Consider the following 14,905-nt stretch of genomic DNA (forward strand, 5'->3'; position numbering starts at 1 on the left):
AAATCTTCCAAAGGGTGCCCTTGGTATTTACATAAATCATGTACCCCTTTAAACCCCAAAACGCTTCTCTTAATGATGGAGAAATCATCCAAAATGGAAACAAAGATAAAGGATCCATGTCACAAAGTCAATACGATGAGGGTTTGAAGGAGCTTTCTTATGTTGTTTGACATGGAAAGCGATAACGGTCGCCACTATACTTGGGCTCTTAGGAGTCTTCTATGCACAAATTCAAACCAGAATCTCACATATCAGGGTCAGGATTATTTCCCCAGTTCCGCGTCGTAATTCCGCGAACCTCGCCCTCGCTCCCAGTAGGCTCCAGTGCCAATACAGTGATACTGTTCGCAGTCCGACGAAGATATACCCCTGGAAGATACAGTGTCTGCTGTGGTCCGATAACCCAATACCGACCCAGATTCACACCATTCACCCAGACAACGCCCTTCGTCCATCCAGGTAGCTCGAGGAATGTATCACCCACTGTATCAATATCAAAGGATCCCGTATAGAAAATTGGGCCCGAGGTCGTCGTGACCAGGGGAGCTGCAGGTGCAGCCACAGGAAGCGTTGTCAGAGGAAGAGGATACAACTCCCAATTCGAGATAACCGTTCCATCAACAGTGACATTCCCTACTATTCCCTTCCGTTGATCCACAATCTTAGAACCGTAGTTCACGCGACCCATGTTCTCGACCAAAAGGTCAAGTACATCATGCTTCTTTAATGTGACAGAAACCGTATTCGGCACTTCGTAGGTGCTGTCGATCACACCGACGCGCTTCCCATTCACGTAAACGAGGACCCGGTCTCGAGGTTGGTCGCCCGTCTTCACAACCCCGCTTACAACAGAGGTAGCAGTGTGTCGGTATAGGATGAACCCAGTAGACTGGCCAACCGCTTCCATATTGACAGGCATCGTCCTTCGAATCGGGTCGGGGAGTGCATCGAACATGCTCACGGCGGGTTCGAGCTTGATCGAGGGGATAGTGATCAACGGGCTTTCAGGCACTAAATCAGGAATGCTATCATTGCCAGCGTAAGCAGCGATCACCTCCCGGATTGCGTGATATATTTCATTCGTCCGCCCACTTTCATCGAGCGGTGCACCGTAGTCATAACTCGTAGTAATCGGCTCCAACGCATCCCCCCAATCAGCACCATTCTGGAATCCCCAATTCGTACCACCATGGAACATATAGATACTGAACGAACTGTCGTTCTTCAAAATCCAATCCAAGTCGGAGGTCACCTGCGTAATTGCATCCGTGTTCCCAACATCCGTTTCGTGAGTGTAGTTGCTCGCCCACTGATCCAGCCACGTAACATAATACTCCCCATCAAGCTGAGGGCCTAGACTACTCGGATCAGTAACATATTCATTTCTTGCCGCGAACCCCGTCTGTGGACTCCCGTCCGTCTCAGCCAGTGCACCTGGTATCTGGCCACCGATAAGCATCGACTTCTGCCCGCCGTCATTGGTATACAGTGGAACACCGTAAGCCTGGCTCATCATATCACGTAAAGCAGAAATATAGACATGATCATCACCGTAAGATCCATACTCATTTTCAACTTGAGCCATCAGGATAGGTCCGCCATTTGTGACCATTAAATCCTTCAGTTCTGTGCCCAGATGGTCGATGTAGAATTTCGCTGCTTCAAGGTATGCCTTGTTACTAGTTCGAACGACCATCCCGGGTACTTCACTCAGCCAAGCTGGGTATCCGCCCCATTCATGCTCGCCGCAGATATAAGGTCCAGAGCGTAAGACGACGTTCAATCCTTGTTCTTGGGCAATCTTGAAGTAGCGTGCGATGTCGTTGTTTCCGCTTGTTTCCCAGGCGCCTTCTTCCGGGACTAGCTGGTCCCAGTAGACGTATGAGAAGATAGTGTTAAGACCCATTGCGCGTGCCTTGGCTAGTCGGTCGGTCCAGAGCTCATGGGGAATGCGTTGAGGGTCCATTTGTCCGCCGATCATTTGGAATGGTTTGCCGTGCAGGAGGAATGTTTGCTTGTTCCATGTGAAAGGCTTGATTGCCTGGGCTGCTGATAAGAAGCCCAGGGCTATAAGAAAGGGTTTCAATATCATGATGGGCTTTTTCTGTCGACTTGGATCGACACGGTCGTTGTCCGAGGAAGCGGAACTTTCCATTTTTTATATTTGCTTGGATCCAGGACTTAATATCGCTCGGACCTCTTCGCTAAGACTCTATTGCGACAGAAGATGTAGATCTTCTGGCTTCCAAGTTGTACCTTGTAGATCGCCCTGTTGTGGTTGGCTCCTGTTTTCTCCAACTGCCAACCCCGCACGATTTGAAGACAACCGTTCAATGTCACTGTGACATGATTGCGTGGGGGAGTGGGATAGAGGCCGAGCTTGGGTCAGGGCAAGTAAACAAGTCGGAACTAACCGAGACCGCGTCTTACGGTTTGTTTGTTCTCATGTATGTTCTCCTACAATATCGCAATCGGACTCAAAACACGTTTGGCAAGAGCCCTTTCCAGAAGTCCACTAGCCTGTGAAATACAGAGGTATGTGGCAGAGCAAATATCTCAAATAAGCGAAAGGAATTATATTGTCCAAATTTAATGGCCCATGACTATTGTCTCCACTTTGGCGTCATCTTTATGGTCTCTCTGCCACTGCTTCGAATACCGGACCCCAAAGCCCTTGCTGAAAACTTCCCGCACAGCCTCCAGTGGCATACCTTTGCACTCGGGGTAGAAGAAAACAACAAATATCCAGCCGAAGAAACATATTGCGGCATAAAATCCAAAGGTACCACTCGGTGTCCAGCTTTGCATCATAGAGAGGTATGTCGAAGAGATAATAATGTTACAGCCCCAGCAGGTAACAGTGTTCTATCATATGCCCATTAGTATAAGTAGAAGACTTGACAAGTAAGAGTAAACATACCAGCATAGTCCCTACGGCTCGAACCTCCAGTGGAATTAATTCCATGCCAATCCAGGCGATTGTAGCGACGCCCGATGAGAAACATGCAACGTAGCATATAATAGCGACGAGAACAAGATCACCGGGCCATCCGACCTGCGAAGTCTCTACTTCCAAAGTCTGGAGGTTCACGGGGATATACATAAATGCAACCACGGCTACAATCATACAGATAGACATTCCCAGTACAGTGACCGTGAGAATAATTCGGCGACCAAATCGATCAACAAGGAAGAGATTCACGAACGAAAAGACAAAATTTGTACCTGACACGGTAATCCCGACTGCAGTGGAGTTGGTGAATCCGACCATCGAGAATAGTGACGCGGCATAATACATCAACGTGTTGAAGCCACCGAGCTGACTGATCGCCATAACAACACAAGCTGTTACAACCGCACGGGCAGTTGCCGGGGTGTTAAACACCCTTTTCAGCGTAGTCCACAGAGAATCTTCCGACATTCCATTGGAGGTCTCTTGGAGAGAAAGCTCAATGGAGGTGATCTTCGCTTGACGTTGTTCCTCAGTAGATGTAGGGTAGATGCGTGTGAGGACGGCGTGTGCTTCATCAAACTTGCCATGAGAGACAAGCTGACGAGGTGACTCTGGACAGGTAACCAATAGCACTGCGAGTAGAATAGCTGGGACCGCCCCAATTCCCACAGTAGCTCTCCATCCCTCACCTTTGACTTCGGCGAAACCGGCACCAATCGCACTGGCCACTAGTTGGCCGAACGTTACGCTCATGTTGTTGAACGCCACCATGCGGCCACGGTATTGTGCAGGAGCCAGCTCTCCAACTGTGAAAATGAAGTACGTTAGCGGAAGCCTTGAAGATCTGAAACAATACTTACTGTAAAGAGGGACGATCATGGCTGCACCTCCTACCCCAAGACCGACCACGAATCTCCCGGTTGCAAACTGACCGACTGAGTATGCACATGTCTGAAGCACTGAGCCAATCACGAACAATAGACAAGCACCCCAGATGGGCCAGCGACGACCAAATCGATCAGCAGTTAAGCCGGCTCCTATCGCTCCCACCAAGGCACCACCACTAGTCAAAGAGGTCACCATTTCCTGTTCGTTCGAGCTCAATACATGACCGAGGGATGTGTCGATGGTAACCAGGACGGAAGAGATGTATCCCGTATCGTAACCTAATAGACGTCAGATTCTAGTCTCTCGCGTGGAGCTCTGAAAGAAAGAAGGGACATACCGAATAAGAAACCGCCAATGGAGACAACGATCGAGATCAACCAGGCCGCTTTCGAGGCAGCCGTTGACTCGATGCTGCTGAGCTCTGTCTGGATATTGACATTATCGTATTTGATGTTTTCGATTTCTTCAACATCATCATCACCCTTGTAAGGGTCATCCAGATGGCTCGGTTTCTTAGCGGTATCCATATTCGAGTGGGATAAGACTATCGGAAGTGATAGGAATTGAAAAGATTGACATGCGGAGTTCCATGGGCCTTTTAAACCGAATCTATAAGATTCCCACTTCCTGATTTCCCCGTGGGGTAGCGGAGACTACTACATCATCGATCCGGGGAGAATTAGCCTTTTGAGGCCTTTTCCGAGTACGAGATGTAGGCCGCATCATTCACGACGGGTGATTGGCTCTGATGATCAGTGCCAAGCATGATCTCCGGGGTATATTTCCTCAGCGAGGCGAAACTCAAGGGTTATCCCCGCATTCTCCACATTTTACGCCTGGGATGTGCAGATTCATGGAGTTTCTGCTAACAGGGAAATTTAGCCCGTGGACTACTTATCTTAGCCAATAGAATTGAACGCATTTGAACGTTGGTGGGATACCAACTTGGAGGGCTTATTCAGTCATTCATGGCTGCCCACCTGGTAGGTTATATCATCGAATCTGACGGTCATCATTTTCATGCTACCAGCGGAATGATTTGCCTTAGACTGTTAAATAGGAAATTTTCAACCCACTCATATCCTTCATTCCAAGCTTCATCCCAATGGATTGTCAATGATCCCCGCTTTAAGCTGCGACTGTCACGGTCAATCATCAGTAGCCCTGCAGACATGTGCAGAAAATGGACGTGACTGCAGACAGTTATCATTCTTTATTCAAGTCTGGAACAAGTAAGGTAAGACAGAATTGGAGGAGTGGTATTCTAGAATTCCTGTACGATAACGAAATCTCACCAATGGCCATGGGCATTCGTGCTGGGAATTTTGCAACTGCGGATTGCAGCCTATTTGAGTGGTACAGATATTTGAGTATCTGCAGAAACCATCAATCGAAGAAGTTATTCACTTCAAACGAGTGTTCCAGACGCTGCATGTTGGCTGTCAAGCCGCATTGCCTCTCGAATCGACCAAGTCATGTGACCTGTCCACACTATGTAATGTTCGACTGTTTACCAAGTATGAACTATTGGTGTTTGAAAGCCCCCACTCCACTTTTTAGTTCCACTGAGTGAATATATACAGTCAATTCCATGAGAGTGTGGGTTATCATCAGATACGGTTGTTTAACATTGGTGAGGCTAGTGGGGAACAGACTTGCAAACACACCAACAACTTCTGGAAATTCAGGATTCAGGAACATCGCTACCTTACTGCGAGCCTTCTACCCCACAGAGTGTATCCAAAACCTTGATACAGCTTCTGAGTCCATGCAATACTGCTTCATATAGGTAACTGACCTACCTCTTCATCTTCATTCAAGAGATAACTCCATCTTTGATGGGGTGGGGATGGAGGTGTGAATGTGATTCGTATTTCAGCTGCTGTACCCCTGTGTCTGCATCTCTCTTCCCATCTCAATCTCTCGTCCAACCAGGCTTCTCCCTCCTTCACATCAGTTCATCCCCACCAGCTTTTTTTTTTAAGAACCCTGGGGTCGTTTCCAACGCTTCGTCAAGTTTGCCCAAAATGTACGCATGTGCGACCTGCACCGATGACTTCTATTATCGTGAAGATTGTGATGAGCATATGGATGATTATCATCATTGGATCGAATGCGACACTTGCAACAGCGTGTTCCGCTCTCAGCGGGCCTGCGATCAACACATGAATGCATTGGATCACCATGCCCCACAGTTTGAATGTGAGACCTGCACCCGCCGATTTGGCAGTCAGAAGGCAGTTAACCAGCATATGAATACCCTTGATCATTGGGAAACTTTCTGTGTTCCCTGTGGTCGCGAATTTCGCAGTAGCAACAACCTCCGCATGGTATAATTTTCTTCTTATATTATGTTCGAGGACAAAAACGTTTCTAACTATGACAAGCACCGGAACTCGCGTATCCACCGTGGCAAGGACTTTCATTGCCCCTTCTGCCAGACTGCATTTGTGACAGCCAGTGGCGCGTCCCATCACGTTGAGACCGGGTCTTGCCCCAACGCCCCCAATCTGAACCGCGAGTCTCTGCTCAAAATCATTCAGGCTTCTGATCGCCAAGGCTTGATCGCCAACAAGCAGATCGGATGGCACAAAGAAGAAAACGTCGAGTACATGGTGACCAACCGCGCTCACAACGGCTATCTCTGGGAGTGTTACATCTGTCACCGCGAGTTCAATACATCCAGAGCCTTGACCCAGCATATCAACTCGCCTGTTCACAAGCAGAAGGCTTACCACTGCCCCAACCAAAACTGTCCTAAGGAGTTTATCTCGCTGGCTGGTCTGTTTTCACACCTCGAGAGCGAGTCTTGTGCGTTTATGCGATTCGAGCGTGTGCAGCAAGTGCAACGGTCATTGAATGATGCGATCACGAACCGCAGACAGATCGCCTTTTAAGGTATTTTAGTGGTATCTTCTTTCAGCAGTTGTCCCTGTCACAGTAAGCTGGGCTATCTTACCATGTATGCCACCTTCAACAGACACGTAGCTTAGAACTTTACTGTGCTCTGACCTAAGGCCAATTTGCTTCTCTTCCTGATATCCCAAAAATTAGAATGTAGCCCAACGGCGGACTGTGTGACCAGAGCTACAGACCCGGTGGTACACAAGCCTTTTGGCATTCAACCACCATTTATTGACGCAACGACGATACCCCGAGAAGTGCTACTCACCATCAATGGGACTCACCACAGTCTTTGCCGAAGATGTTCTTCCATATGATCTGTAACTTTATTCGAGGCATTGAAGATTCTGAATTGCCTCCGCGCTCTCCGAGACCTCTGAAATGAATCTACGTCAAAGTCCCACATTGAAAGCTCCCCCTGGTCCAAGCGTCAAGATCTAGATTGTCGCCCTAAACCCAAACAGGCAACTCCATGCACTGAAACTGATAAGCCCGATAAGCCCCTCACCAAATCAATCTTCGTCATCTCATCGACTCAAGCCCCGCCCTAGTACAGTCAAGCCATCCAGACAAAATGGCAGACTCACAAGCAAGGGGTCAAGGCAATACGCTGGTAGTGGGTATATCCGGCCCCTCCTCCAGCGGAAAAACAACCCTCGCCCGCCTCCTGCAGCGCATCTTCTGCGGGGTGGATCTTGTACAGCCGACCCCAGGAACAGGACCAGGGACCGAGAAAGAGAGATTGAATACATTCATCATTCATGAAGACGACTTCTACTACCCCGATGACCAGTACGTCCTCAACCAGCCACTATCCAAGCACACCGGCTAACACGATCCGCATAGAATCCCCTACACAACCACGAAATCCGGCGAAAGAATCCAAGACTGGGATACAGCCGACGCAATCGATACAAACTTCCTCGCCCAAGCACTAGCCTACGTCCGCGAGCACGGAAAACTACCACCAAGACTCCAAAGCAAAGAGGATCAGAATGACGAGACCGATTCCGGCGTTGAGGATGGATTAGTGCAGGAGTTAAGAAGACTTGTTGCAAAGCGACTGGTCTCTAATTCTAGCACCCAGTCTCAACCCAAAACAATCGCATTTATGGAAGGATTTCTTCTGTACTCTGCGCCGGAAGCCGACAAGGATAAAAGTCCACTCCGCGCCGTTCAAGACCAGATCCACCTCCCTCTTTTCTTACCGGCTTCGTACACGAATGTGAAGACTCGTCGCGAAGCTCGGAGTGGGTATGTTACTATTGGACCTGTACCGGATGCACCGACAAATACAGAAGCGGAGTCGAAATCGAATGTAGGATCTAAGGATGCACCGATCGATCTGGAAGCAGAAGATGATCGGCCGCCGCAGAATTTCTGGGTCGATCCGCCTGGATACGTGGATGACATTGTCTGGCCGCGGTATGTGGAGGATCATGCGTGGTTGCTTATTGCTGATGAAAGTGTTGACGGGGGTTTGGTGGAGAAGGTTGGGGAGGGAGTTGATGTCAGAGTTGATGCTGGCGTGAGGGTTGCGCCGGGGCGGGGGCAATTAGGTATGGATGTTGTTTTGAGATGGGCTGTTGAGCAGATTTTGGAATTCCATGCTGGGTTGTGATAATTGATCTAGTAGATGACTTGCTAAGCATAGATTTGGTCGTTATGAAATACATTGCCACTGTAATAATGGGGATACAACTATTCGTACACTTTTGTTTCGCAAGAAGACTCAATAGGGTCCTCGCCAACCGAGCAAATAATCGATCTGATCTCGGAGGGGAGTGGCAGTGGGAGGGACAGGTACATGAGGAACAACAGGAATTGGCACAGGGGCTTCATCAGTCACAGGAATGGTCACATCAATGGCCATATCACCGTCCACGACCGGAGCGTTTACAATCGAACCTGTCGCAATATCAAAAGGCCCACCGAAGAAGACAATATCGTAGAGTCGGTAGGTGATTCGACCCAAAACAGATACGAGACAAATTACGATGATGGCACGGGCCATACTCCACGACGTTTTGGAATTGTCGGACTTGGGCCCAGGAACACAAACAGTAGAGGCGTCAGACTCGTGAGCGGGTGAGAAATTCACAACTTCATGAGTGTCATTTTCTTCTGCTTCTGTGTAACGGTCCTCCAGATCATCAATAAATCCTTCGGTATCCACAGTGCCTCGAATGCGAGGCATCCAAATGGGACGGTCTCGTGGCAGTCGGACTTTCCAGGTAATGGCAAGCATGCTCAGATTAGAAGGAGAGCAGATAATATGAACTTCGGAAATACCAATCCGAGCGTCAGGCGATGATTCAAGGTTGATCGTCTGGAACCCTTCCCGGGACTCAAGGAGATGAGCAGAAAATTCAGTGTCAGGCCCACCATACACGTAGAGAGTTAAGCCGCACTTTTCGGCCCAAAAGTCACGCTGAATAAGATCGATGGCACAGACGGCATGATATGTGACGATCCATTTCTGGGAATCCTTATCCTCTTCATCGCGAAAATCAGCACGGATAGTCTGCGTTACTTTGAAGTCCTTGATGAACCCATAGAACCGTCCATCACAAGGCCGCACCGGAATGACTAGCTTCTCGAATATCGGGAACTGGCCCATCAAGCAGCTTTCAACGAGAGTGTGTCGCTTCAAGTGGGTGGTACGGAACTCTATTCCTTGACTGGGAGGGGTCCAGAAATAAAGATAGCCAGTGGAGTTATTCCGCAGTCGAGGTAGTCCTGGAATGATAAAGTTTAACCACCCCCGAGGTGTTCCCTTCTCCATGGGCATGTTGAATGAAATAGTCGCTTGGTAGACGGCAGGCTTGGTATCGCGAGGACAAGAAATGCGGAATACACTGTTCTCGTGAAGAAGTTGAGGGGTCGACAAGTCGAAAAGAGGACCGTACGGCGAGAGGGGTGAGCCCGGAGTTCGAATAGAATACAGTGGCTCAGCAGGGCTCTTTGGGCAATCGTTCACTGAGCCGTAGCAATCCAGAATGTTGTGGACACCACACGGAGTCTCGCATGATACCGCATTGGAAAGGGTCTCCGAGTAATATTTTGTTGCATCCTTGCCTTCGAAAACGTGTGTGGGGCCACTTTCCGCGATACTCGAATTGTGGTCTATGGCTGTCAGCGGGCTGGGCAGCATGAATCCATCATCTCCATAGATTGGTGGTGTATCCATATTTGGAGTCATATTCATATTGTCATCGACACTTTCATTGGACTTTTTCATGGCTGCGAATTTCTTTCGCAGCAGATATCCAGAACCAGACTCAGATCCAGAGGTCGAGTTCAACATTAGGATTCTCCCAGGCGCACTCGCCTGATGGGAGTGGGAAAAAAGACCGACAGGACGCGGAATAAGACTCCGACGATTCAACTTCAGAGAATTATTCGACGTTGCGCCAGACACATGAACAGACAAGCTGCTCTTGTGCCTGAGTCCACCAATTGGCCGCTCAGAGTCAGAGATAGAGTCAGGCAATGACGCAGTCTTAGCACTTCTCTTCCGAGAATGACGAATATTTCCAAGAGGGTGGTTTTCCTGAGGATCAGTGTAGACGTTGTTCACGATAGTAGCGCCTTGGAAGGCATCGTTTGGGCTGTCGAGCAGGACGGTACCTTGCTCCGACAAATAGTCCAGATGAATTGGAAACTTCCCTGCGTCTGTGTTCACGATTTGGCTTTCGGGTGTCTGGGAGTTGCGTTCGACCGATTCGTTGTCATGGAGCTGGGTGAGGGTTTCCTTCAGCGGAGCGAGTTTGAGAGAGGAGTCCACGATAAATTCCTTTGGTAGACGAGTGTTTAAGACGGCTTTGTCAAGGAAAGGTCTGCAATGGATCTGATGTTGTGTGAGCGGTACCATCTACAGTTACCATCCATAGTACCCGCAGGAGCGGTTAGGGTTGAGATCTCACCTCCACAACAAACTTGACTTCCACATGATCTGCAGGATCACCGGACCAGTCTGCAAAAACGTCCAGATCGCTAAAGGGACTCTCGGAGGAATCCATGGTGATGGGGTTAGATGACGTGGAGAGGGAAAGGAAAGAGGTTCAGAAAAAAAGGTAAACAAGGCACAAGTGAAGAAAAGGAAGGAATTCAAAGGGCAAGCAAGTTGCATAAGCCACGAATTAAAAAAAAAAAACAGTAATGGACTGCTAATAGGGTCCAATATGTACATGAAGAAATAAGAAACAGACTTTTTCTTTTTCTTTTCGAGAACAAGAAGAAGACAACGAAGAAACAAACCAAGACAAAAGACCTCCCTCCACCCTTTTCTACCCACCAATTGCGCCTGGAAACTGTAAAACAAAAAAGACCCAAAGCCACCCAGAGACATAACCATAAACGTGATATCTAACACCCCAGTCTATCCAGACAGACAGGAAATTTTAATTGAAACAATAAGTAGAGCCAAATAGGACCGTCGAGGTCCAAACGACCAGGCTCACAACGTTTATCAAACGAGCGAATAGAAGGGTAAATCTGGAATCCTCATCACTGAGGAGTTCCATTCGGAGATCCGGAGGGGTCAAAGGCAGTGCCGTATCGGTCACCTTCGGGAGCCATCTGAGATGGCAAAATCGGGGTGGCCGATGGAGATGGCGGATCGAAATAGGCTCGAGGGGTGCCAGTCCCATTGGTGCCTGCCGGATAACTGCGATTGCGCTGTAACGGAGGGAGAATAGTAGAACCGGTCGAGTATGTAGCCCGAGGGTATCCCTGGGCCATCATCGCTCCTGTCGAGTCCGGGGTCTGTGTCGCGTGCGAAAACAAAAGAAAATCCTTAGCAGGGTCCTCCCAAAATCCAAACTCACTGGTTCGCAGAGGGGTGCCGTACAGGAGTACCAGGTTGGTTCATCGCCATCAGCTGTCCCACCGCGGCTTGTTGGCTGGATCGGGCTTGGCCTGATGGGTCTGGCATCTGGGACATGGGACCTGACGGTGGGAGACCGTAAGACATCTGCACAGAACAGAATGTTAGTAGAGGTTCTGCTGCCATGGACCAGGCCATTTGTCCTCCGGGGAAACACGAACCCCGTAATCCGGCACCACCTGGCCCGTTGAGTACTGCATTGTCGGAGTCTGATACGCATTCGGCTGTCCGTACATGGCAGCTGGTTGAGCGTATGTCTCCATTGGACGAGCCATGCGAGCGTCCGTGTCCGGGTAGAGACTCTGGCGACCATAGTCGATGGAGGTCCGCGTGCGCTTGACCGGTGCTCCATAATAAGCGTATTCCCGACTGGTCGCTGGATAGCCCGCAAAGCCCGCCGCAGGAGGGATTTGGACTGCCTGGCGGTCAGGAGACCGAGGAGGAAGGGCTTGCGGAAACTCGTCCGGTCGAGGACGTTTCCTTCGCTAGCTGTTAGCAATTAGGTTCTTGGACCTCTTTGCAATGATCACTTACATCATGGTCCGCGGCTCTTTGCGAATACGCAACTTAACTCCTTGGTCGGCAAAAGAGCGCGAGAGAAAGGTGGACTCCATCATGCCTGGGAAGCTCTTGGGGGGTGACACTGCCTCACATTAGCGCGACCCAAGGCAATTGTTCCTGCTCTTTGATCGAACTCACCTGTGAAACGTTCTGAAATAATGGTCTTCAGGTAGGTGACTTGATCTCTGGATTCCGAAACTCGTCAGTGCTCCGCCCGACTTCCCGCGATCGCGCACGCGACTCACCTTCGCATCTCAAACAGGGTGAATTTCAATCGAAATTCGCCCTCAATCTTAACGGACAGATCTCCAAAAACAAAGAATCCTCCATCTGCACAGCTGGTCAGCTCCAGGGTCAATGCGTTACCCCACAATCAAGCGGGCCCTTACCACTGTTGTCAACGTCCTTCAACCGGTGAAGAGACGAGACTAGAGTTCCTGCTAATGCTGTCGACGGAGCGACCGGCACTGGACGATCATCTGAGGCATCGTACAAGCTGCAGCACATAAAATAGTAGGGGCTTTGCAGATAGTGTCTGGTTGCGGGTGGGGTTAGCAGGCTCGCTCTCCTCTCCGCCTCAACCGAGGGGTTTCGAAAAAAGAGGGTTTGGCTCACTGTGCTAGATAAGAACCTTCCTCGCGTACCCGGAGCTGGACGATCGGGGGTGGATCGATAGGTTTGCGCTCCTTTTCCTTGCCCCCAGCCACGCGCGCCCGGTCGGGCTGCTGGCGTATGGTCAGGTCAAAGTCAGAACTGGTGTTGGTCAACATAGTCAGTGGGAAAAGTCTTGGACCCGGACAATGGATGATAGCGCAGAGAACAAGCACAGGTGTAATACAACAATCAAATTGATAAATATGAGTCAAAGAGGAGCTTAAAGGTCTACGAACCTCTGGGCTTCGCGCGAAAGAGAGGCGTCGGAGAACGTCGATGCACTCATCAAGACGACGGGTGGAACCAGGACCCGGGTATAGCGCACAGAGGGTCAAGAATTTTGGTCAGTGAACCACGGGCGGTTTTTGGGTAAGGTGTACACTGCGTTTCCGAGGAACACAGACAGTAAAGACAGGAAGATGTGGAAGGGAAAGAAAGAAAATGGATCCAGTCTTTAGAAAACCACACTCAACGAGTCACGATGTCGTTGGAATTTGGGGTGTGGGAGAGAAGAACAAGCTGTAGTGGGGGGATTGAGGACTTGGAACGGTGCGGGATTCACGGTAAGAGCAACGTTTTCCCATGGATCGAGTTTAGTACTGGCCTGTCGTGACTGAAAACGGTAGTGATGACGTTTTAGGGTCCGCGATGGATTAGAGTACTTTGTTTCTTGTCTTTGCTTTTTAGAAGTGGTATCTTCTAAGTTGCAGTTGCGTCTCTGTTCTCTCCGACCGGATTCAGAGGCAAATTTCAATTGGGTATTGAATTGCGTGCCAGCAGCCAATCAACTTGTCAATCGTCCACTTTCTGAGGTTCCGCACGGACGGAAAAAAAATTCAGTTGGGGTTGGATCCAATCAGATGCATGCGATTCTTCGCAATTTTTCCTTTTTGGTTTTCTCTTTTTGGTTTCCTCTTTCAGTTGTTCTTTTTTCGGCCGGCACTGTATAGCTGAGGTGTGGAGTCAAGGTTTGGTTTTTTTTTTTTTCCAGACCGTTACGCCGTAAAAATCAAGTTAAACCCGAGACGGTTAAGAGCAGCGGTAAAAGTGGTAGGGGAATTGGGGTTCAGCTGAAGAGTAACCACGGTTGGGGCTAAATGATGCCTGGTGACGATCACACAGGAACAATGATGCGCACATCCAGTAGCTCGGTAGTTGAAGAAAGAAGGGAGAAGAAAAAAAAAATCATATAACATATAGTTTCTTTTGATTTTTTTTGTCTTTCTCTGGTGGCGATGATTGGAGCCTGATTTGTCCTCGGATCCTTTCTGTATTCTAAGTGGTTCCTTTTTTTTCGAGCTAGAATCCACTTGTAAAACGTAACGGCTCGATGGCGCCGGCTATGCAGGTGATCAGGACCCGGCTCGCGTCGTGGACCACAGAAGTTCAGTCTAAACGCCAAAGTGGACTCGGTCCCTGGTCCGGCGTCTAAGCATTCCAGTCACGGTGGGTTCCCGGATATGCAAGATCCAAGCCCGCATGGCCCTGGTCTGGTCACAGGAATCGTTGATCTCTCCAGACGCAAAGATCGGGATTATTGTCTCCACCCAAATCTGAACTAGTTAACTTTTGAGGCGTTAGCGAAGGTTTAACAAAAAAGCAGAGTTTCGATAGCTCAAAGAAAATAATTGCCCCCCAAATAAGCTGGTCATGCCCTCTGGCCGCCTGACTTCTTATGTCATCCAGATTCTGGGTCCTTCCCGAGGAGCTCCTGTTCCAGGGGCCATCCAGATCCACAACAGCTCACACTTCACAACACACTTCTCGTACCTGTTGTCTGCTAATATTGCGCAGATAATTGTGGCCTATTTGGCTTCTCTTCCTCGTTGAGACGTTGTGTTCAATGTGACTCCTTGGAAGCTTGTTCCCGGCTCCCTCCCACGATTCCCTAAGGCACGCAATTCGACTCGTGTATTTGCTGGTTCGTCAGAAACCATCCGTGATGGATACGGCGATCTGTATTGGGAAATATGATGTCGTCAAGCTCGTGCAGCATCAAGCAGTCGCAAATCGCAAAGAACGAAGAACGTGGCCGAACACGTTAGGTCGACATCAGG

General features: G+C 49.3%; 6 protein-coding genes across 6 annotated transcripts; 2 read left to right on the forward strand and 4 right to left on the reverse strand.

Annotated features, from left to right (window-relative positions):
* Positions 1-244: 244 nt before the first annotated feature.
* N7484_009079 (glycoside hydrolase family 35 protein) lies at positions 245-2,092 on the reverse strand (the record flags this gene model as incomplete). Its single annotated transcript, XM_057119466.1, has 1 exon — positions 245-2,092. The coding sequence occupies one exon, from the start codon at positions 2,090-2,092 to the stop codon at positions 245-247; it is 1,848 nt and encodes a 615-aa protein (XP_056969021.1).
* A 497-nt stretch (positions 2,093-2,589) lies between these two features.
* On the reverse strand, positions 2,590-4,368 carry N7484_009080 (Major facilitator superfamily domain general substrate transporter; the record flags this gene model as incomplete). The annotated part of the gene is made up of 4 exons (XM_057119467.1): positions 2,590-2,865; positions 2,921-3,759; positions 3,814-4,119; positions 4,179-4,368. The coding sequence occupies 4 exons, from the start codon at positions 4,366-4,368 to the stop codon at positions 2,590-2,592; spliced, it is 1,611 nt and encodes a 536-aa protein (XP_056969022.1).
* Positions 4,369-5,868: 1,500 nt separating this feature from the next.
* On the forward strand, positions 5,869-6,738 carry N7484_009081 (uncharacterized protein; the record flags this gene model as incomplete). The annotated part of the gene is made up of 2 exons (XM_057119468.1): positions 5,869-6,171; positions 6,229-6,738. The coding sequence occupies 2 exons, from the start codon at positions 5,869-5,871 to the stop codon at positions 6,736-6,738; spliced, it is 813 nt and encodes a 270-aa protein (XP_056969023.1).
* Positions 6,739-7,319: 581 nt separating this feature from the next.
* On the forward strand, positions 7,320-8,366 carry N7484_009082 (ribosylnicotinamide kinase; the record flags this gene model as incomplete). The annotated part of the gene is made up of 2 exons (XM_057119469.1): positions 7,320-7,537; positions 7,592-8,366. 2 exons carry the CDS (start codon positions 7,320-7,322, stop codon positions 8,364-8,366), a joined length of 993 nt encoding a protein of 330 aa, XP_056969024.1.
* A 111-nt stretch (positions 8,367-8,477) lies between these two features.
* Positions 8,478-10,767, reverse strand: N7484_009083 (uncharacterized protein; the record flags this gene model as incomplete). Its single annotated transcript, XM_057119470.1, has 2 exons — positions 8,478-10,619; positions 10,672-10,767. The coding sequence occupies 2 exons, from the start codon at positions 10,765-10,767 to the stop codon at positions 8,478-8,480; spliced, it is 2,238 nt and encodes a 745-aa protein (XP_056969025.1).
* A 487-nt stretch (positions 10,768-11,254) lies between these two features.
* Positions 11,255-13,270, reverse strand: vosA (the record flags this gene model as incomplete). Its single annotated transcript, XM_057119471.1, has 9 exons — positions 13,085-13,270; positions 12,810-12,947; positions 12,584-12,729; positions 12,440-12,524; positions 12,333-12,379; positions 12,168-12,276; positions 11,795-12,113; positions 11,598-11,720; positions 11,255-11,512 (listed from the first exon to the last, which is right to left on the reverse strand). Exons 1-9 carry the CDS (start codon positions 13,132-13,134, stop codon positions 11,255-11,257), a joined length of 1,275 nt encoding a protein of 424 aa, XP_056969026.1. The 5' UTR covers positions 13,135-13,270.
* Positions 13,271-14,905: the final 1,635 nt, after the last annotated feature.

Source organism: Penicillium longicatenatum (genome assembly GCF_028827895.1).
Source record: "Penicillium longicatenatum strain IBT 33135 chromosome Unknown contig_6_segment0_segment0, whole genome shotgun sequence".
In the NCBI taxonomy this organism is placed as follows: Eukaryota; Fungi; Ascomycota; class Eurotiomycetes; order Eurotiales; family Aspergillaceae; genus Penicillium; species Penicillium longicatenatum.